Here is a 24,386-nt window from a genome sequence, read left to right as displayed (position 1 = left end):
TAGGGGTAAAAATTACTATTCTAACTCCAGGGGGTGCAACAGTAGGGTAAGTGTTGGATAGTATAGGGGTAAAAATTACTATTCTAACTCCAGGGGGTGCAACAGTAGGGTAAGTGTTGGATAGTATAGGGGTAAAAATTACTATTCTAACTCCAGGGGGTGCAACAGTAGGGAAAGTGTTGGATAGTATAGGGGTAAAAATTACTATTCTAACTCCAGGGGATGCAACAGTAGGGTAAGTGTTGGATAGTATACGGGTAAAAGTTACTATTCTAACTCCAGGGGGTGCAACAGTAGGGTAAGTGTTGGATAGTATAGGGGTAAAAATTACTATTCTAACTCCAGGGGGTGCAACAGTAGGGTAAGTGTTGGATAGTATAGGGGTAAAAATTACTATTCTAACTCCAGGGGGTGCAACAGTAGGGTAAGTGTTGGATAGTGTAGTGTAAAATTATGCGTTGTAATGGTATGCGTTGTAAAGGTAGTATGCGTTGTAATGGAATGCGTTGTAAAGGTAGTTTTTAAAAATGCGTTGTAGTGTCATGCGTTGTAATGGAATGCGTTGCAATGGATTTTGCGTTGTAAGTGTAGTGCGTTGTAAAAGTTGCGTTGTAAAGGTTGTTCCCCCTTTTTAGCATTTGGTTTATAGCTCAGGAGTTTACAGTTGGGGGTTGAGGACCTTTGTATTCGTCTTATGAGTATTTCCTTACATTTATTGTGAGATTGTTCCTTTCTTTTAGACAATGCTTCTTAAAATTCAACAGAAGATCCATTTCATCGCAGGCTAAGGAGGAGGATGTCTGCGTACATTGGACATTTATGTGTTTTGAATTAACATTCTAAATGCTTTAGGATGTATTACTATTCTTTAAAGGGCTGCATGTTGGGGAAGCAATAAAAGTTTATTGCCTAATGTTAGTCTCCGTTGTGTTTAATGAAATCAAGATTCTCTCTGCATGCTAAATGGAGAATCACCAATATCCTTCAGCCTGGTGGAAAACTTAAGGTCCACCAAGCATAGGGTACACGGCACACTAAATTTTAAAATGAGCGCCGAGCTGGCAGTCATTTCAAAAGCATTAGCTTTTTAAGTTTGAAGCACAACTCCATCAACATGACTGTGCCGACTATTACATGCATTTTTCTTTCATTTCAAAAAGAAAATCCCAAAATGGGATTTTCTCCTTAAAGGAAAAAAAAGGCTCCCCTCTCCATGTGAGTTTTCTCCCATGGCGAAGGAGCATTGAGCAGTTTTCATTTCCCCTTACCTCGAGGCATTTCCTGGTGGAGGCGGGCAGTGAAAACCAGCTGGTATATCTGGTATGCCTACGGCCCTTACTCCGTTGGAGTAGTCTCTGCCATGATTACACCAACGGGCCGTCCACTTCTAAATCTGGCAGGCAGACCATTATCTTGTCAGTAAGGATACTCTGTCTCCAAATCCATTTCTTATTATTCAGAACATTTCACAACTGACTTTAATTACATTTAAAATTGGCTTAACTTAATTGGTTAATAACACAATGCATGCTTTGATGACTAGAGATATATGGAAAGAAGAGCCACAACAGAGTGATAAAATGACCACCCGTTGATGAAAATTGTAAAAAGACTTTTGGGCTATAAAAAGATGATCAAAACAAGATAGGCCCTAAACAGCAATAGAGCTGGGTAAAAGCCCTGAGACTTGCAGCCTGCCTGCCAAAGGAAGCACAGAAAAAGAGCTTGTGAGCTGCTCCACAACCCGTGTGTGCACCTCAAATAGATGAAAAGTGGGTCATCAATGAGACTGCAATACTGGCTAGCTACAGAAGACAGCTGAGGCCATTGCTGTTCAGATCCTGCTATATGCAGTTACTTTAATTGGTCGTAGAGATTATACAACCTTCTGCCTCCCACCCTCCAGATATATGTATTAGTGAATGTGGCATGAGTATACTTGAGAGGGAATGTATGTGAGGTAGTGTGTATGAACGTCCTTTTCTTGTTTCTCTTCTTGGTGTTAGTGATGTAAGCATATGTCATGTTACAACTATGTAATATTGCCTGTAGATGTTTAACACATCGATTTTACATTTAAAAGAAATATAAAAGAAAGTATAAAGATTTTTGATAAAACAAAGAAAATAAATAATGTGAATATTTATAAACATGGTCATGTCTTTGGACTTTGTTGTTGTTTAGCCCATATTCAGCCCATTTAATTTCAGCTTGATAAAAGAGATTGCGTTGTTGTTTTCCCCTCTTCTCCCTGACCTTAAAATAACTTACTTAGAGGGGGTCCCCTTATTTTGCTTGACAGCTGAGGCCCTTGACATGCCCCAGTTTGGTATTCAAAAATCCATGTTAATAGAAATAGAGAGAATAAGTACTGCAAGTATAACAGAAGCTGCTCCTTGGTGTCCTAGAGAGGTGCAGTGCTGGGAAGTAATTGGAATAATATAGAACCAAAGACAGAGCATATGCAATGCAATGCCTAAGAGAAGCAGCAGTGGATTGCAGAACTTAATGGCCTGACAAGCAGAAAGAAAGAAAGAGAATAGTGCTGCCTTTTTCTAAAACTATGCTTATGACATTCAGTGTGTTTGTAATGTCATGGGTTCTTCTCATTGCTGGCTGAGTTGACTTAACTTTAACCTCTAAGATATTAGCTTTGATGGCTTGCTATAGAAGTCCAAGTGGGTTTTCAATAGAGGTGACTCCTGAATGAGGAAATTGAGACGCTAATGCAGAGAGAGAGAGCCAATTTGTCCATAGGACATATAATGAGGCTACTTTTCATACCAGGGCTCGGTCTAGCGGTGAATTTTCAATAAATTAATAGGCAATTGCCAATGTTTAAAGTGTCATGGAATTGGACCAAGGAAGGGAAATAACAAATAGCAGATACGGATGTAGAATGGGAGTACCTGAAGACAGAAAGAAGTATAGAATTGAGTTATATCATGATTTCCTATGCAGGAAGGAAGGACATTTAAAGGTGCATGACATTTCCTTCTGCAACAGAGCTCATCTTTCCAAATAATGGGAAGGAACCAGTCAGGGTAACCAAATATGTAGGGTTTCAATCCTCTCACCCAGTTTATTGACTTATTGAATTAGGATAAACTAGCAATGCGAAGTAGTGCTGTTCAGATGTTAGCACGCCACTTTATTTGTGTGATGTCACTGAATTAGGGGCCTGATGTATCAAGGGTTTTACCCAGTCTGTGTCTATGATGGAAAGGCATTGTTATATAAGAGCCTAGATGACACGAAGGCCAAGACTTATTTAATATTGTTAAAATGAGAAAAGAGACATGCTGTTATACAAGCAGATTTCTATAACAATATATTTAATGCTGTGGTGGAACCTCATCAATTCTACATTATGAATTAGAACGATAATTTATCTGCTTCTCCACAAATACCACACATTGCGGCAAATCAGGAATTCTCCCAAAACATTGCTGTCTCTAGGGAATCTTAGCTTTAAAAATCTACAAAGTGTTCAATATTTTTTTCCTTCAAAACCAAATAAAAAGTGTTGAAACAATAAAGCTACAAAATAGACTTTTAGATCGCAAACTCTCATTGAGTTCAGAGTCTTTGGGGTCCATTAGGATGGCGGGCGTACTTCAGTCCACCCGCCACCCTAGCGGTGCTGGGACCGGGCGCCAGTGGTGTGGCGTCCCGCCATGACAATTAGGATGCCACCGCCACGGTGGCATCCCGCACATATTACATTGTGGCGGGCGGTGATGTAAGCAGCACCCGCCACAATGCAATATATGCATGTTGTGCATTGGCATGCACAACCTGACACGCACCACGTGGTGCCTGCCACCTTGTGCATTCCAATGTTGGGGGGTACCATGGGTACCCCCCTAGTGCAGACCCCCTCCTCCCTGGGGCCCGCAACGGGCCCCCAAAGAGAACTCCGCATGCCTTTCCATGGCGGAGTCTCCGCCATGGAAACGCATTGACAATGCCTCATACTAATATGGATGGCGGTGCCTGCAAGGCACCGCCATCATATTATGGTCCATTTCCGCCTGGTAGGCAATCGTGACGATTGCTTACGGGCGGAAAAGCGGCGGACGGTCTTTCCGTCTGCCACGGTACCCCCGCCATGCTAATGTGGCGGGGGTAACAGGCCGTCCGGTGGGGTGCTTTGGCGGGCGCATTGCCACCGCTGGTCGGGCAGTGGCGATCTGCCCGCCATGCTAATGACCCCCTTTGTGTTTATTTTTTTAAAACAGAAAAACAAAAACTATTGGAACACAGTTTCATGTTGTAAATTTTACTTTTACTATGGCTAGAGATATCCAGATTAAAGCTACATCCTTGCCCTCTATGACTGTTGACTGTGCTTAAATCCCTGCCCACATGCATAAAACAAAAAAGCCAATTACTTTCTCACAACATCGAGTTCCATGTCACTAAATGAGATCAACACAGATTCTATTAATCCCACATCTAATTTATTTGAAATTCTCTGTAATGGTGATGTTCAAAGTTAAATAGTTAAATATTAACCAGACCGTATTATTTTTAGAATCCATAAGTTAAAAATGTTAATGATCTTTATTGTTTTACATTGTGTAGCCAATCCCTGTTCCCACCAGCTTTCCTCTTTTGTGTCTAACAATATCTTCTATAGATTGTAATGTAAAATTTTAAATAATAGAAATATAGTGGATACAAAAAATACAGTAAATGGTTTCAGTGCAACTATTTGTGACAGAATACTGTGTTTTGGTATAATCAAAATATACAGTAACAATTCAGAGGGCTTGAAATTACCTATTGTGACCACTTCATAAAGGAAAATCCCAAATGACCACCTGAAAAAGATTAGAAATAGTGTTAGGAGTATATACAGCAGACCTTTATATTTTAAAACTAACTAGCCTTTTCAATAATAATTTCTTTTTACTTCCAATTGCTTCCTTTGGGCCACATTATTTGAATCACAATATAACCCAATTTGTAAAATTCCAGACCAAGTCATTATAGTTTTAGCAATGAACAGTAAATTTGATATTATTGATCTGGAGACACTACGCCTAGTTTCCAACAGAAAGGATAAGTAACCTGATTGTAACAAGGTTTTGTTTACCACTGAACATTGGTTACATTGTGATTCAAATAATGTGACCCTGAGTAAGTGATTGTGTATAACATGAAAAATACATTAGCCAGTAAAGATCTATTAAAGGATTGGCAAACAAATCCTAAATGGCAATAAAGTCACAAATATTGCAATATATATTTGGAACCTTTCTGGCTTCATTTAAAAGAAAGTAAATACAATTTGTGGTCTCACTTTGCAATCCTCACATGATTTCTTTATTACTTATGGTAAACCGATGAGACAAGTCAGTATACACTAAGGTGCATCGCATTGGTCTCTTTATTTGTTGTTGGCTACACTTAAAGCTAGACCTTAAAACGCCATTGACGTATGCCTACAAATCAGAAGATAGACTCTCTCCTGACTACAAAGTGCACACAAGTATTAGCATAGCTAAACGAAGACATTCATGAATGCTGTTTATAACCCTAAAGTAAACCCTATTGCCTTTGCCAATGCTGGGAATAAAGTGGCAAACAATATTGCTTTCTGTATACAATGTATGTAGGAGATTCCAGTGTAAGCATTTCCTAGAAGGCAGAATTGTACACCAAATAGCATGAAGTCAGAGAGTAATAATGATTTAATGAATTCATGAAAAAATGCAGATTTCTAAAGAGCAAGTGTATGCCCAGAGGCTTCATGGAACTAAGATGTGCATCTGTGTCTCCATGAACATAATAAAAGAGATTTCTTTAATGCTTTGTGAAATGTATGTTAAGATTTATTTTTGACCAAGTCACAGTTGTAGGTCATTCCAAGTGGAGAGCATAATCACAGAAAAGGTTCAATCACCATGGCTAGATCTTTTTGGAGTGTGTGAAAAGCATAACATCATGGTGAGGAAAAGTGCAGAATGCAAGTACAGACAGATCTTGGAAGCTTGAACTGTAAAGAGGTCAGCCATATACTGTAAAAAGATTTACTTGTCAGACAGAGGGATCTAAATTTACCTTGGCTGCGATCAGTCAAACAATGGGGGCTACGGAGAGCCTGTAAGACCCTGTTGAATTTCTTAAATTTAAAAACCTACTGGGCCTCTTGTAGTAGACGAATGGAAGAAGTTGGAAGCCCTGGATAGCATACTTTAGTCAAATCTGGACTATATCCGAGCATTCATCTCACGGATTCTAGGATGGACAGGTATAAAGGGACAAACCAATTTCGGGCTCTCATCTGTATATAGCAAGAAGGGATTCCTGAGTTAGTCTAGAGAATTAGACTGAAATCCTTGTGTAACCAAAATCCCCTGCTCTTTACCTTCTGAGGTAGTGGACATAAGTAATGGTACAGTTACAGCAGCTGCAGGGAGCGTATGGGGCAGAATGGGGTGTAGTGCTAAAAGCTAGCTGACAAAAAAGAAGATCCTTTGCCTTGAAAGCCAGCCAGCCCACCTTGAAGACATTGAAGACTGTTCTCTGGTAGACTGTCAGCCAGATAAAAGGTCACATTGCTGCAGAGACTGAGCAATAACAGGTCTTACCTAACATAATTATAAGCACATGTACTTTGCACTCACCAAATGTCAGAGTGACCATTACAGTCGTGGCCGGCATTAATCGCAGGTGGGGGGGCGCGAGGGCGTGCGAAGAGGGAGTTGTGCGGGGAGGTTACTCTTAAATACATTTAAAAAATGTAACTTACCTTCACCGCCCTGTCTTGTCCCGCGTCGTCCCGTGTCCTCTCATCCACACAGGAAGCAGGCAGCCTCCCTTCCCTCCCCTAAGGCAATCACAATACTGCAATGGCAGCGTTGTTATTGGCTGGGACGCCGACCGCACAGGCGTCTATGGGGAGGCCATTTTCTCCATGTAGGCTGCATGCAGCCTACATGGAGAAAAAGGCAGAGTGTGAATGACTGGTTTGGTCGGCCCTGGGGCTGACCAAACAGACAGTGCCCACAACAGTGGGAAAGCCACTCCTCCCCTGCCCTGGAGCAGGACCACCCACCTGCCCCCCAACCAAACCCTTCTGCTTTCTTGCAGTGCGAGAAGCAGAAACATAAAATGGTATTTATAATACCATTTTATGTTTCTGCTTCTCGCACTGTGAGAAAGCAGTGGGGCAACCCTCCTTCTCCGACATGGAGGAGCCGCCCCTGGACCATTACTCGCTAAAAAGAGATAAGATGTAATACAGCCAAGGCTGATTAAAACAGTGGCTCTGTACAATTGTTGTGATGTGAGACAGACCAGAAAGCTCTTTGTTCAGGTCAACAAGCAAATTTTTCACTAAGACATCCAATGTGTAGGGTGTGAAATTCAGAGCTCACAAATAATAATAATAATAATAATACAGAGTTTTATAGAGCGCGAACAGCTACCTCACAAGGAGGTGTCCCGGCGCTAAACACAGGCAGAAAGACATATACCGAAATTCAGGTCAATTAACGAGGTTGGGTGAAGAGCCAAGTTTTCAGCATTGTTTTAAAGCGGGATTCAGAGGGGGCCTGTTGGAGTTCAGGGGGGAGTGAGTTCCAAAGCATCGCTACATTGGCCGAAAATGTTCTACCACCCTGGCGAGCCTTTTTTATTCGAGGGACAGTTAACTGGTTACGGTCGTTGGAGCGAAGGGAGCGGGACTGCGTGTATCTTGGCAGCCGATCCCTCAAATATGTTGGGCACGAGCCAAACAAGGATCTGAAGGCTAACGTAAGTGCCTTGAATTTGATCCTATGGGCTACTGGAAGCCAATGAAGTGATCGAAGATGCGGAGAGACAGAGTGCTTGAATGGAATATGCATTAGCAGTCTCGCAGCCGCATTTTGGACCACTTGCAAGCGTTGAATTAGATATTTGGGCAAACCCAGGAGCAGGCCATTCGCGTAATCCAATCTAGATGTTACTGTCGCATGGATTACCGTTTTCCTGCAGTTCACCGGAAGCAATCGCAAAATTTTGCGAAGATTCCTAAGTTTACCCAGACAGCAACCCATCAGCTGATGTGTGTGCGAAACAAAGGACAAGCTGTTGTCCCAGCGCACTCCCAGATTTTTTGCCGAGGGACTGAGGGAAGGGGACGGGCCCATTTCCAACAGCCACCAGAGCTCAGCGGGGGGCGGAGTGCCTTTACCAAAGAAGAGCACTTCCGTTTTATCTGCATTGAGTTTTAATTTATTCGTATTCATCCACCGTGCCACATCATGGAGACAGCCTTTAAAACTTAACAGGGCTGCCTCTGACACCTCGGCATAAGGAAACACAAGCTGGGTGTCATCGGCATAGGAAACTGCCTTGACCCCCCAGTTAGCAATAAGCGTAAAGAGAGGGGCCATATAGATATTGAATAATAGAGGACTGAGCGCCGAGCCCTGAGGTACACCACAGCATAACGACTTAGGTGTCGAGGAAGCAGTTCCTAGGGCCACCTTCTGGGTTCTCTGGGACAGGTATGAATGTAGCCAGTCCAGCGCTTGATCCTGTATGCCCACTTCTGCCAATCGCATCAGCAACCTTGCGTGGTCGACAGTGTCAAAAGCAGCCGAAAGATCCAGGAGCACCAGCAGAGCTGAGTCTCCCGAATCTAACGACCATCGTATTGACTCTGCCACCTCGATCAGAGCTGTCTCGGTGCTAAAGCCGGGTCTAAAGCCTGACTGTGTCTCGTGGAGAATCTTGTTGTCTTCTATATAAGCTGCCGCTGGATAGCTTTCTCCAGCATCTTGCCTGGGGCAGCCAGTAAGGAGATAGGGCGAAGGTTGCTAAGATCCTTAGGTTCTCCGTTAGGCTTTTTCTTTAGTGGGAGGAGTCAAAATTCAAAAACCACCAGAGTCCTGCGATTCAACTGTAATTCATAATTAGTCACCCAAGCTCACTATCTTTAAGAAAGTTGCAAAACCTATATATAAAAATTGATTAAAAGGATGGTTTGATGACACGCTCGAGTGGCCATACATCTGGGCCATGCTGGCGAAGTTTGGATTTGGCCCGGGGTTCATCAGCTGGGTCAAATTGTTGTATTCGGGCCCATTGGCGCAGGTGGTGGTGAATGGAAGAGTATCGGTCCCATTCGAGCTGGGACGGGGCACACGACAGGGCTGTCCCTTGTCGCCGCTCCTGTTCGCGCTGGCTTTGGAACCCCTGGCAGAGTGGCTGCAGTGGCACCCTTCCATCCGTGGTCTCCGTTGGACCCCCGAATATGAGGACCGCGTGTCCCTATACGCTGACGATATCCTTTTGTACCTAGCCTCCCCGCGTAAATCATTGATTGTCCTGGTTGATGTTTTGCGCTCATTCGGCCGCAATTCAGGCCTTGTCATCAACAGGGCTAAATCATGTGTGTATGTGCTTTCCGGGGAGGCTCCCGTCCTCCCGCGGGGCTGTCCGATCCAGATTGCCTCACAGGGGTTTCGGTACTTGGGGGTTTACATTACTCTGGACCCGGAGGCCCGCTACGAGCGGAATTTGCTTCCCCCCCTCCAGCGCTTGAAGGAGGACGTCGCGCGCTGGCGGCGCCTGCCGCTTTCGCCGCTCGGCCGGGCGGCATTGTTTAAGATGATGTCGTTGCCACGCTTCCTGTACGCTCTCCAGAATACTATGGATTTAGTCCCGGCGCGCTACTTCCGTGAGGTGGAGAGTCTACAGCGCCGCCTGTTCTGGGACGGGAGGCCGCGTATTGCCCTGGCGAAGTTGACGCTCCCATGGTACGACGGGGGGATTGCCCTCCCGGATATTAAACGGTATTACTGGGCCTCCCAGCTGGCTGCAATTAATCATGGCCTTTACGGGCCCGCCTTAAACCCGGCATTTGAAAAGGACAAGATGCTCCTGCCTGGTGGCGATTATAATCGAGCGCTCTACTCTGGCGCGCCCGGCCCCCGCCTGACGGGACCTACGCGTGTCATGGTACGAGTATGGCACGCGGCTAACGCAGCTATGGGGTGGAAGGGCCGTTTGACCCGGGCATCACCGTTGTACGCGTCTGAGAGATTGGGCTCCCTGTGGACCTCGAAGGGCTTCGAGAAGTGGGACATGATCGGCATCAGTAAAGTGGGGGACCTCTGGACGAGAGGGGGATTTAAAACATTCGAGACGTTGCAGACGGAGTTTCAGCTGCAGGGCAGTGAATACTTTCGGTACTTGCAGGTCCGTCACGTGCTGGGCTCAGTCTTCCCAGACGTCGCCTCCATCCCGGAGTCTTCCCCCCTGGAGGATAGAGTGCTGGATGGCCACGTTCCGGACAGCACGATCTCCCTTATTTACAAAAAATTGATTAATGACCGCTCGGGCCTGCTGACTGGCCTCCGCGAGGCTTGGGTTGCCGACGGGCTGGAGTTGGACGACGAAGACTGGATTTCCGCGGTGGCCTCTCCGAAGGAGGTGGCCATACCGGCTCGCCTTCGCTTCGTCCAGCTTAAGATACTCCACCGGGTTTACATGACGGGGCCAAGGCTTCTGCGTATGGGCTATGCTGAGGATGGGTTGTGTAAGCGTGGGTGTGGTGCTTTGGCGACTTTTTTGCATATTTTGTGGGAATGCCCGAAGGTGGAGCGATTCTGGCGTGGTGTGCATGAGGTCCTGCGAGTGGTTACGCATGTTGCGCTGCTGCCTGAAGCGAGGAGATGCCTGCTGAATGTGTGGGAACCAACTGACTACTCGGTTCCGCAGACGCGATGGGTGACTCTGGGATATATGATAGCTAAGCGTGACATTGCTCAACTGTGGGGATCCCAGAGGCCCCCGGCGGTGTCGGCCTGGAAAGAACACATGGATTGGTGCATGTTCCGAGAAAAGGTGGTGTATGTGGCGAGGGGTAAGCCTGGGGCATGGGTGAAGATATGGGGCCCCTGGAACGCCTACCGCGGGGGTATCTGCGCGCCACCATTGCTGCCTGCGGCCTCACCAGCCCCGTCCCCTTAGTTGACTCCTTTCTTAGCCCCGAGCACGGAATTCCCCCAGTCCTCGATCTGTTCCCCTTCCCCTCTTTAGACTCCTGTGGATGGCTGGGGTCCCCCATTCGGGGAGCACGTGCTGTTACTGTCGATTGCAGGTTGCCTTGCGGGTGTGGTTTTTTGTGTTGTTTGTGTAAAATAAAACCGTATTGTGGGGTCAGAGTGATGTGGCCCACGACGCTGATACCTCCTGATTTTGCTCCTCTGCAACGCCAAGTGTTTTTGTATGTATGTCATATGCTCCTGTCATTCTAGCGGCCGGCCGGAAGGTTGTAGGCCCATACCTGTATATTTTTGAGATTGCAATAAACGGTTTAAAAAAAAAAAAAAAAATTAAAAAAAAAAGGATGGTTTGAGTAAATGGCAAGCTGTAGATGTTTGAAAAAGAATGTTGGCAGGGTCACTCATCACGGCACGCCAGAGATTAGAGGATTGCTTTTAGAAAGTGGAAGAAATGATAAATGATTTGAAGGAAGAATATAGCAAAAACTGGTGCCAAGGCTGTAGGTGTGCATATTAGAAAAAGTGGATAGTGTTCTGAGGGGCTGTAGCCATACTGCCATATTTAAAAATAACAAAAATGAAGCGGGGGGGTTGCTTGAATTCATCTCAGCTACTGGTAATAACTCTGGGCCACAGTCCATTGTCTTTTTGCCCAGTACGCCACCTCACACAGGAACAAGCGATAAGCAAAGCAGTTTTTATTCTGCTCTACCTGGAACAGCCCAGCCTGAAATGCTAGTTCACATCTCCTGACACAAGCAACCCCCTGGCCGGTTACATAGCATTTTGGCCTCATTAGTAGGCTGCTGCTTGAGCCCTTTAGCACAGTGAACACAGGGATTACGTCTGCACATTACGCACCACACTTCGAGTGTCACCTGCAAAAACAATTAGTGATTATGGAATGCTTAAATTCATCTCAGGCAACTGATATTACCCTGGGACGCAATCCAGTCCATCATTTTGTTTTTGTCCAAAATTCAATCTCAAAGGGAAGCAAGCCACATGTAAATCAGTCTTGATCCTGCTCCAATAGAAACAGTTCAGTCCAGCCTGAACTACTAGGCAAGGTCCCCAAGCAAAATGAATTGGATTGGGGCCCAGCCCATGTGCAACTTCTTGGTTGGATTCCTTTGATGACATTCCTCACCTTCTTCGACAAACTATGGACCTTACACTTAGGAGCAGTGCTGTCCTCAGTATAAGTGACATGGAAACAGCAGCTTCTAGGAGAACATGAAGATACAGTATCTCTGGTCTTATGCTGGGGGTTTGGGAAGAGTCATTCATTCCACTGAGTCATTCTTTTATTTGGCCAACCGCAGATAAACTACCATTATTAACACCTCCATGTCAGCCGTGTCATGATGGCATTCAAATCGGTTGAAAGGTCTGTTCTCTATAGCTGGAGAAGTGTGGCTCAGGGGTTAGAGGGTGGAGAAGTGTGGCTCAGGGGTTAGAGGCGGCAGACCCGGAAGCGGAGATCGGTCCTGGACCAGGGTTCAATTCCCCGCCTCGGCGGGTCTTGGGCTAAAAATTCCACGGACTTGATAATTCTCGCCCCGGTGCCTCCTTGACTCACGGGTTCTCACTCTGCGACTCTGGGCAATAGCTTGCTTAATCTCCACAACGGCCCCTCGCGGCGGGATGCCTGACTTTCACCTTGTGGATACCCTGCTATCTCACAGGGGAATACCAGGACGGGTTCCCTAAGCAAGCGCCGGGAAACCCACAGCGGGTAGCTGTGCGCTATATAAGCTCAACTACATTTACATTTACATTTACATAGCTGCCTCAAAGTCTGCAAAACAGTGACATAATTCATCCATCAGCACTGGGAAGGACTTAGTACACTTACCCTAAAGGGGCAAGGACTTCATATGCTGTGTACCCAGGCCTTGTGTAGTTTGGCAGTCATGGGGTCATTGAGACAGAAACAGTGAGTCTGCAAGCTCTCTAACGGTGGGAAGGCAGCATCCTATCTGCAGTGCTTTGCATGTAAAGTGAAACATTTTTGCCAATAGTTTGCTTGCAAACATGGCAGGAGCATTTCCAACAACAAAGAATGGCAGTCCACAATGCAAAGCATTTGCTTTACAAAACAGACACTCTCTACTTAACTGAAGCACATCTATGCTTCAAGGGCCTCCAGGATCAGTGTTTGGGAGTAGAGAGCATTATTATAATGCCCTTTAATCAATCCTGTGTTCTCATCCTTTTCAGCATAAGTCTCCTGCTGAAGGCCTTCAGTGGTTGGGCCCTATTTTTATACTCTGCAAAAATATGAATTGATGTGAATTTCTGCTGTCTGAAAGGTAACAAACTCAAGCAGGCTCACCAGGTTGGAAACGGCAGTCTCAGGGGTCTCAGTGTTTTCTCTTATAATACCAAATACCTCCTGAGGGTTTCTCTATGATAGCTTCCCATGCTTCCTACTGACACCCTCTTTTGTCAGGGTTGGGGGGCTATTTTATCATATCCACTAAACCTCTGACGTCACTGAGCGACTTGTTGGACCTTAATAGCACATACCTTAACTCAGCCCCTGGTAGATGATTGCCAAGAATGTATTAGAAATGGTCATCCAGAGATCTTCTTCTGGGTAGTAACCCATCATCTCATGTGTGGCTGCAACCAATAGGCGGTACTGCTCTACTGGGTCGAGCCACAATCCTCTAGAATGATCTAGGGGGATGCTGATTTGAAGACACTAATTTCTATTTCACCATGGATTGACTTGCCCTGCATCCCGTGTTCTGTCAATGGATACCCATTTGCAAAGATCTGCCAGTGGTACATGATCGGGGTAGGAGACACAGTTGCCTGGGCTTCAGGATCCCCGACAAAAAACACCTGTGGAAACTAGGTCAGTCCTGCTCCTGTCCACATTGGGTCACTTCCACTTTGAAACCCATATCATTGGGTGCTACCCCAGAGTGCAACTATTCCTCCATCTCGTACTTGTGGCTTTAAAAGTTGTAATGCAGTCCTTGAATTCTGGGGTCAAAGTACTACTTGACTCTTGGGAACATACCTTTTTCTCCTCTAAGGTGTTTTGGGTTCTCCCTCCTTAGCTACACCAATTGTGGTGGCATTTGTTGCACTGTTTCATGTGTTTCTGAGTTCCACCCCATCCTAGTTAAACTGCTGGTAGCCTGACCCACCCCACCGTTCTATTAGCCATCCAGTGCTTTCTTGGACACTCTTGCACTTCCACAATGTTTGACCGCTTTATTTATTTATTTTACTGTTTAATGTAGCAAACCTTTACACCAGGAGGATTAGGGTGCTTTAATAGAAGTGGAGTATATCATAACAACAGTATCAGTAAGATGAAAGTTTCTATTGAACATGGTAGGAGCAGTGCTAAACATAAGTTGTAAAACAACTGGAAAGAAAGTTATTAGAACATCTAAACAGTAAACAGAGTGCTCCCTATGATCGGTGGTCTTCAATCAGCTGAACAGTGCTGTAACTCTGCAAACCAATGACTCAGACGCTGTGCTGTTGCTGTTGCTGCCAGATTATTAAATCAATCCGGTCCAAATCCAAGTAATTTTTATTGTGACATGTTATATTTTAGGTTTAATTACCTCGGAGTACAAATATCTCTGGGTAATTAAATTTTTATCAAAACACAGAAAAGAACCTATGGGTCTATAGGTATCGATTGTCTAGTTATGCAGTAAACCACCAAACCTGGGACATCCATTTTTAAAGGCCTAGTCACGATACGGGCTACAACCCCCACACTGAGAATGAGGAGCTCAGCGATGTTTTCATACTAAGACAGGTATATACTAAAAACCCAAATGTGAAGCCAGGAGGGCAAAAGAACAGGTGATAGGGCGACCCTGGGCTAGGATTAAAAACAGCGTGGCACGGCAGGAATGATTAAACCTGCTTTTGTGCCACAGAGGTCAACATGTTTCAGCCAGGGATCCAAGAGGTGTCATGGCTTTCCTAGTTTGCTTCCTCCAACCCACCCCCAAAGAATTACCTCCAGGTTGCCAGCACCAGCATTTTTCCATAGGTGTCCCCTTATGTCAAGTATTATATTACTTGCAGTATTTCAAGGGTCTGCATTTCACCTTGGATGCCCTCCCATATGCCAACAATTCCCTCCAATGTCCCAGTTCCAGCATTTTGCCAAAGGTCCCCCATACAAGCATTTCCCCCAGTACGCAGGTGCCAGCATTTTTTCACGTTGGTCCAATGCCAAAAATTACTGCTAGTATGTTAGGGCCTGCATTTTATCATGGGTACCTTTCCTTATGCCAAGAACTAGCACCAATATGTGAGCAGCAGCATGTTACCTTGGATGCCGCCATAAGTCCAGAATTATAATGAGTATATCATGGGAAGCGGCAGACTCGCGGTCATAAAACGTGCAAACTGTTGGGATGGAAAAGTCCTTTTACATGGTAACGGATGTTCACCTCTGCCTTGAGTGTACTGTGTCTGGGTCTCTAATTCTGATTGTATTGTTGTCATAGGCAAACATGGGTCATGCGTGTACGCCATGACAGAGGCCTGTTTTACGGATTGCAAGTAAGAGTGAACAGGTCCTTTTGAACCTGAATCACTGAAGTGAGGTCTACCAGCTCACTCACCTTTTTAAAAGTTCTACTGCTGTATGCTTAACTCACCCTTGACCTTCATCAGTTAGATGTAAAGTACTGTGCAGTACAGGAGTGGTGACTCTGCAATAGTTGTATGTGTCCTTCGGTAGGAAACAGTACATAGATAGGGCATTGCTGTGCAGTACGTGCTTGGTGTGCATGCACTAGGCATATATATACCTGCAAGTAGTACATTACATAAGAGATGTAGTGCAGTCACGGTGAACGTATGTACTGGGTGTGTGTGTACCTGCAAGAAGTACAATACATGAAGGGTGTAGTGTTGTACAGCACGCTCATGATGAATGAGTGTGCTGGCAGTGTGTGTGTCTTCAAGAGGCACACCATGACACAATACTGAAAGGCTACAGTACTGAGCAGCGCGTGGAGTGAATGTGTATGTTGAATGTATGTGTGCCTGTGAGGTCACAATAAATTGAAGTAACAGCACAGGATAGTGTGAGTGCTGTGTACATTCTCTGAGTGCAAGTGTGTCTGTAATGCTACATGACATGGAGGACATTTTGGGAAGTCCAGGCCTGCATGATGAAGACATGAGGTGGTAGAGGAATCCCCCTAGATAGATTTGTATATTGCTGCATTCCTGTGAGCTGGGTGGGACACAATGGAGAAGGGATATAGAGACTCCCCCTGTACCCTTGAAAGGGTGCTCTTTCATTAAGTGAGAGATGTCAAGGAAAGGGCCTGGACATATCTCAGGAAGGTGATGGAGCTGATAAGGGAATCATAAAAAGTGGGGCTGGGAGCCCAGGATTAAGCGTTTTATGCACATACCAACATGGCTGACATCCAGGTGTGAACTCTAGTCACTCCCATGGCCTGTGCTGTGGGACTATGAGCTTCGGAGTCTCTCCTGCTGTGACAGACTGCTTTTCCAGAGGAAGAGGGAGAGGAGAAGTGTGTACGTCAAAAGAAGCAGAACCCCAACATAAAACTTCAAAGACTCAGACCCTAAATCACATTTGGTGGAAATGGATAGTAAAAAGGGGTGATTGAAACCCCAGAAGTCTGTCATCTGCCAAGCATCCAGATGGGCTGTGTTTAGGAGGGAAAGTTCTGCTAGACTGAGGCCTGTAACCAAGATAGGGGGCTAAGGCCTACTAGTCTCCCTGCTGGGTGAGCAGACATCACTGAGGGAAACCAAGACCACCTGCTCCAGAGCCAGAAGTACAAAACGTACCAGCGCCTGTCTGCTTGCCAAGACCAGCTTGTCCTGTGAGGAAGAGGAGAGCGGGAGAAGAGGCTAGGTCCAGTAGGGAACACTGTCAAGTGGACTCCCGGTGCAAGGTGTGAGGGGACAGCTGCTGCACTGATCGGTTTGTTGCCCGTGTGACAGATTCAAGTTGGCAGCCTCCATATGCCAGGAATGGGCTGCTATGAACCTAGCCATGAGCAGAGCTCCGAACAGACAAATTATAGCCAGTGGGACCTTGTTGCAGTGACCCCATATGCCAGGAGGAGCTGCCATGGTATGGGCTGCTGTTTGGTGAGTGCTGGGACCCCACTTGGTGGTATTGCGTCAAACCTATGCCAGTAGGAACATCTAGTATTACAAGTGATGTGGGGATCAGGCCACTTCACAAGAACAGAGGAGTCAGGTGAACCGTAGGTCACAAGGAAGCAGCACGGATTGCGATCTACCTAGGAAACTGAGGGGGACACAGTGGGTGCATCACCACATTGTTGGGACCCCAATCTGGAGCATCAGAATCAAACCCTTCTCTCCCGTTGGGGAGTGCAGGACTTACAATGCAGGAGGAGTGTGAGCTAGAAGGAGAGCCTGCACTTGCCTGGTGCTGCTGCTCCTCTTGCATGGGGTTGGCTCCCCGCCCAGGACCAGAGCCTTGTGATTGCCCACGGATGGGCCTGTAGTGAAAGAGCCACTCTTGTAGTCTGGCACCCTATGATGACCTCCGACTGCCAACATTTTAACTGACTTTAGTATGTTATATTACCTTAGCCTTAATGTAGGATGGTCCTGCATATATCTGCTTCTCTTCTATCCTGTAATCTTGCTGTCTTTCTTTGACATGGCCTCATGTCATTCTGCTTTCTGACTTTACCTTGCTTCAAACTTTTCTGTGTGCACAGTGGTGCTTGTAAGTTGTGTGGATGAGAATTATAGGTGCTACCTATTGCCTTTGACAGGGCCTCACGTCTGACTCTGCCTTGCTGCTGCATGCACAGCAGTGCTTGCAAGTTGTTTGGGTTATTCACAGTCAAGGTCTTGCTGTTTTCCTGAGCGATTGTTGTTGTTGTTTAGTGTACTGTGGAAGGCCTTGTGAGAGCTTCGTCAAGACAGAGGCTGGAAGAAGTGCGAATGGAGGAAGAGACTTGAGTGCTCCTTACTGTCCTGAGGATGCTTGCTTGGAATTTGGCCAGTTCTGGTAAAATTCCTCTGGCGGTGGGAGGAGGTCTTTCACAAATCTTCTAGTGTGTTTAAAGCTGAGGGTTGCAGGCTGAGAAACTGGGAGTTTGGAATCCAAGTGAGGGCAGACGTGTCTATCTCGGAGTGTCCCTGATTTCTGAAGCTCTGATCCTCGGCTATGTGAAGGCTCCCCCGGCTGGAAGTGGGCTAAGATGCTAAGTGATGTATTAAGTTTTGTGGTTATTGCCATTGTGATGTGTGGCCAGTGGCTTTGATCGTTTGAGGTGTCTTCTTTGTGGTGTGGGAGGTGTACATCCAGAGTGATCCTCTACTGTATATATATATATATATATATATTATCTACTGGCGGTCGCCAGTAGATAGTTATAGTTAGGACCGTGTTTCCATAGGAAATCTGAAAATTCTATTTTGAATAACTTTGGCGCTGGTTGACGAATCCTCGCAAAATTTTCAAAACAAATGGGGTGCTCCGCTCAGCTCCTACCCTGAAAGTCTCGGGGTGATTCGTCAAGCGGGGGCCGAGAAAAAAGGGGGTCCCAAAACGCATTTTCCCCATGCATTTTCCCATAGGACCTTTATTCGAAGGTACAGCCCGAACGGCTGAACAGAATTACTTGAAATTTGGCAGAGAGGTAGTCCTCAGGTCAGGCATGTGCCTTTTGCATGTATTGAGTCAATCTGTTCAGTATTTCCTGAGAAAATTGCAGTTAAAAGTACATAAATATCTATAGGCGTGCACCGTGCGCCCACCGTGCGTGCACCCTAACGTGCGCGAGTGTAATTCTGATTGGTGGTTACATGTCAGTCAACGTTCGAATCGGTCGAAATCAGGAAGTGTCGGCCGCCATTTTGTTTGTTTTGGGTGCGAGAGTGAAAAAGAGAGGTGGCGAACGTGAAAAGGGGGCAGGGTAGAGCTTTCCTGACTCCCTAGCCTTTTTCAGGTGGTCCCTAAAGGACCCCGAAGGGTGAAAAAATATATATATTTTTTTTTTGTTAAATCGCGGGGTGCGCGCACGGTGCGCGCACGGTGAAAAACCTTAAAACAAATAAATAATAATAATTCATGCATAACTTAGCATTTAAAAAAACGTACAAATTCACTTAAAAAACCATAGGTTTCACACACGTTATAGTTAGGAATTAACATTTAAAAAACCTTGCAAATTCACTTAAAAAACCATAGGTTTCACACATGTTATAGTTAGGTGGACATTTCACTCGTAAAAAACCGATGAAATTCCCCCGTTATAGTTAGTTCAGATAACTATAACTCGCGCGACCGCCACTCTATCACAAGGATGATGTCATCAGTGATGTCATGAGTGATGCCACTGACCATGTTATGAGTGATGTAATATGTGACGTCATGAGCAGTGGATTGCGGGCGCGCGAGTTATAGTTATCTGAACTAACTATAACTTGGTTTTTCACGAGTGAAATGTCCACCGAACTATAACATGTGTGAAACCTATGGTTTTTTAAGTGAATATATATATATATATATATCACTCCAGCTCGTATCACCTCGTGATTGCTTGCGCATGAAGAACGAGTGCAGACCGCCAATTGTGCCAAATTATTTTATTTTTCCTTTAGTCCTCTGCCTTAACGCGTTTCGACCGTACTTGCGGCCTTGATCACATGATATATATATCTTTCTTATCTCTTGCAGGACGTCCAGTGTATCTTATCTTATATCAGTTATTGCTTGTTTATTAATCAGTATTATAGTTTGCTCTATAGTTTGCTCAGTTATTGATTCATGCCTTTAGATTATAAGTTTGCTACATATATTTGAGTCTTATGCATTTGGTATCTGAGACAGCTTTTGTTTAGAGAGTATTATGTAATAAATCCCAAGCCTTATTCTAAAAGTGATAGAGTCTTTGCATTTTGTTAAATAAAACCCATTTTCAAAAGGTGCTGTTTGTTTTGTGTTGAAGTCTTGCTGTGCCAGGGGTGGTAAGACATGCTCAAAAAGTGTATATTATTCAAAGGTGCAATGGTATATTTGCCTCTCAGGTGGGAGTGCAGGGATTGGGTGTGGCCTATTGGTGAGAAGCCACATTCAAAACAGGGCCACCAGCTGAAACATTACACACTTTCTCACTGCTGGAGTGGGTAAGACTGATTATGGGCCTATGGGACCTCGGGGTACTTGTTGCTAGGAGCGCTGCGGCACCAAGACAGATTTTACTATCTTCTAAGAGTCAGATTGGGCTCCTTAGTTAAGGCCTACTAGTGAGCATACCTTGGATGCGGCCACCAGTGAATGGGGAATAACCCCCTACTACATTACAAAGAGCAGGTAGGACAAGGATTTGCATGTGAAACACTAGAGGTCCGACCTCAAGGGGAAATGTATTATTATTTATACATGTTGCAACATTTCTTTGAATGCGTAGAGTTAGAAAGAAAATACTTATTTTTTATTATATAAATAAGAATTTGACTGGACATTGATTTATTGACACTGCTGTGTGCTCTTTGAGCTATGAGTCATGTTCATTAACCTGCATTCACACTTCCCCCGAGAGGGAGCCTTTGACTGCTCATTCACAGCTACCACTGAGAGGCAAGTGCAGAAGGGGATACTTGGTCCAATTGCTCTGGATCTGTAGTAGGTCAGCTCCAGAGACATCCGGAGTAAAAGGCCTAAACCCCCACGGTTGGACCCAGTAAACCCTGCATGCCCCACCGCCCTCTGAAAAGGGTTCTGACACAAAACGCCCTTACTCACTCACACTCTCTCACTAATACTGACCCCCTCTCATATTCACTCTCTTCTCCCTCACTCAGTCTAACTCATACTCTCACACTTACTCATTCTCAGTCATACTCACTGTCACTCACTATTCCTCAAAAAAACCTACTCATACTTACTGCTTCTCGCTCTCACTTACAAACACACTTACACATACTCACCCTTTCATGCTCATTGACTCTGGCCTTATTGCAATTGCTACTGTTGCACCATTGATAGCTACACCCCTAACTCATTTCCAAGTCCTCTTACAATCTCCAATCTCTCCCTCATTCTAACATACTTAAACTACTTCACTTATGCCATTGCATTCATTTTCCCTTGCTCATTCAGTCTCTCAAACTCAGATTCTCACTTTCAATTCGTTGACACTGTCAAACACACTTACACACACTCTCACTCAATCTCATACACTCTCCTCACGCACAAATACACTCACAAACATATACACACACATGCAGAGAGAATTAACTGTTTTTTTTTTTACTTTGCTTCCTTTTCTGGCAACTCAGAGGCAGAGCAGCAATCTGGCACTGGACATTAGAACCAGAGAGCCATGAGTCCCAACGAGGAGCCAGACAGAGCAGCAAGGCCAGGTTTGAAAACGGGAACACCTACCTCACTCTCTCTCCCAACTTCTTGACAGGACTAGAAGCACAGCCCTATAAGAACCTGAGACGTTGTTTGAGATCCTATCCCTGTTGCTCTGTGTGGCTTCTTATTGGCTGCAGGGATGCACTGATTTGTGCCCTGACAGCCACGTTTTAGCAGAGTGCTGTGTTTTAGACAATACTAAGTAACTGGATCATGCCTCAGCTCCCTCACCTGTCATCAGGAGCTGGAGGCGAGAACGAGAGGGCTGACTTGCATACTGGATCTGCTCATGGAAAACAATAAAGTTTTATTTTAATGAACTCTGTTTAGTTAAATCATTAGCAGAAGAGGCAAGAGGCAAAGGTGGCAACTCACAGAAGGCAGGGCTGAGTCCTGAGGACCTGAAAAGGAGCCAACCCTGCTTAAGATGACAACACCAACAGTACAGCTATTTGGTCATTTGTGTCTTGTAATAACATGCACAGTTCTCCTTCTTAATCTATGCTGAGAACTACAACGGGCATTCACTGTTTATTAATGCTACGTGACAGCATGGGCATACAAAAGGAATTGCACATGTGGGCCACCATCTTTTAATGTCCTGACACGTGACGGATGGCGAAATTTGGCAGGAACTCCATGTTACACGAGTAATGCGGATTCGCCAAATTCCGCCAATTCCTTGGGCGGAACGAAACATACTTTCCGCCCCTAGACTGGGAAGGAGAAGCAACAAGTGAAAAGAGAGCAATGTGGAGGAAGAAAGAAGCAGACGAGTAGTAAATCAAAGCAGGGCTGGAGCACAGACGGGTGGGTGCGCTCTACATGGAGAAGGGCCAGGAAAAGCACATGTGTGACAGAGAGCAACAAAAGAGCAAATGGAGAAGACAGCTGAAAAAACATACACTCTCATGAAGTGTTTAACCAAAAAGAAAAAAGGTAGTGCTTGTAAAGCAAGCAGTGAGAGAACAGAAGCTAACCAATCAAAAGTGATGGCAAAGAGACAATGTTCCATGGAATCAACAAACATAAGCTTAAGTTGGGACATGAATATGAAGGAGGCAAGTTAAAGTGGCAAGAAAGACAACCAATGGCCAGCAATGGGATGGCTACAAGCCCCTATCTGTTCTTGGTAAGTCCACAATATGTATCACAGCAGACAGCACATTTGCTGTCTAGTAAGTGAGACCTAAACAAAATCGAAGGTTTGATCCACCAGTCTTGGCATGGAAGCACATTCATTTTCAAGTGCACATCTGATCAGGAAAAACACCATCGCTCACAAGGTAGTAGAGTCAATGGTTGAAGGGGGCTGTTTCATTGCACAATATTCTAAGCTGCAGTAGGCAGAATCAAAATGTAAATGACAACTGAATAGATGAATGACTGAAGAATGTTGATCTAAAGTGCCTATATAGTTGTTTATGATTTTCTTTTTATTATAAGAGCTTGGCAGACAATTAAGATGTTAGGCCAAATGTAAAATGGCTGCCTCTGCATGCACATGGGACTTCTTGTACAGACAACCGCCATTGAATGTATTTGTAACATTCTGAAACTTTCAAAGATGATGACCTGCATATGCACAGACAGGTATCTAAATGTTTTTTGTGATAAAGTTTAACAGAAACATTCAACGTCTGCTGCTGTGCATGCACAAGAAGACACATGAGCATCCATCTTTGATTGTGATTAAAACCCATTACAAAGACCTCTGATACATGCATTGCCTGTGCTTGCAATGCAAGCGGCAGTGAGGATCAGTGGCAGTGTCTGGAGAGATGAGATGCAGAATAAAAACAAGCATTGGCAAAACCAATAGGTCAAGCTTTGGTTGACAAGCTATTGGCCCCACTCTCCGGAACTGAAGGGACTACTTTTTCTCCAGGTGTGCATATTCTGCACTGACAAATGCCATTACTGAAAGGGTGGAAAAACCATGGCTGAAGTGGACTGAACCATTTCCCTAAGCTGTACGTTCTGGTGGATGGAAGCAAAATGTGATTGGCACTACAACAGACCAATCGATGAAAGAGACTGACTGAAAGCTTATCTATGTATGCTTATGTATGATTTTTTTCTTTATATTTTTTATGAGGATATTTGAAACCAGCAATTAAGGTCAGCATGCTGCAAATAGGAATACGCACTTTCATTAAGGATGTCAAAGGACAAACATTTGTTGGGTGCAGTCGCATTCAATGTGCACACAACAGACAAGATAAAATTGCAAAGGGCTTGCGAACATATGCATAGTCTATATGCTGTATTATCTTGCTCTAACAGACACCATTTTAGTAGGATTTGTGTACCTAAACCCCTGACCAAGAGGTGGAAGAGGACCCTGGGTCCCCCTACTTTTTATTAAAAAAGCAACCATACCTGTTTGGTTATTGCTGAAAGGAAGGGGAGGTGTCTCCTGTCCTTTGAAGTGGGGGGAGGGACAGACAGTTAGAAAAACAAACAAAAGCAAAACCAATAGGTCTCAACTTCGGAAACCATTGGCTCCCAAAGCCGACATTTCTTGCCGTATGCTGTGCACCATTGCCAAAAGGGAAAAACAAGAAAAAGATATATGACATTGCTTCCAATGGGGGTGCGCGTGTGTGATCCTGTATGCATGCACATACAGTACTCCACACATTGGTGGACCTGTAAAATGGCTTGGAAAGTTTGCGTTTTTTCTTATTTACCAATCCCTTATGGATCAGGAAAAAAAAAAGAAAAAGTAGAGTGAAAGCACTTGTTTTTGTAAAGCTGTAAGGACGGAGGCAATTTGCAGCCTCGTCCTTAAGATATATATATATACATATTCACAGGTTTTGTAATAGATCAGCACTATCTATATAGAAAGAGAACCATGCGATGTTTTGCACAATGACCCCGTATTAGTACTGTTAAGTAAAATATGCACTTTGCACTTTATGATGTACAATTGATTTACCTTAAATCGGTTCTATAAAATACATTCCAGCTGCCACTTAAAG

The 24,386-nt window shown here is 44.8% G+C and overlaps 1 protein-coding gene across 5 annotated transcripts in view; it reads right to left on the bottom strand.

Annotated features, from left to right (window-relative positions):
* LOC146867287 (tyrosine-protein kinase STYK1-like) overlaps positions 1-24,386 on the bottom strand; it is a 340,395-nt gene that overhangs the window by 37,303 nt on the left and 278,706 nt on the right. For all 5 annotated transcript variants that reach the window (XM_085604031.1, XM_085604040.1, XM_085604025.1 and 2 more), the window contains one exon: positions 4,786-4,826. In XM_085604031.1, the coding sequence (XP_085460157.1) occupies positions 4,786-4,826 (41 nt within the window). The remainder of the gene's footprint in view (positions 1-4,785; positions 4,827-24,386) is intronic.

This window comes from Triturus cristatus, chromosome 1_2 (assembly GCF_964204655.1).
Source record: "Triturus cristatus chromosome 1_2, aTriCri1.1, whole genome shotgun sequence".
NCBI classification, from domain to species: Eukaryota; Metazoa; Chordata; class Amphibia; order Caudata; family Salamandridae; genus Triturus; species Triturus cristatus.
The sequence above is the reverse complement of the archived record's forward strand: the minus strand, read 5'-3'. Positions and strand labels throughout refer to the sequence as shown.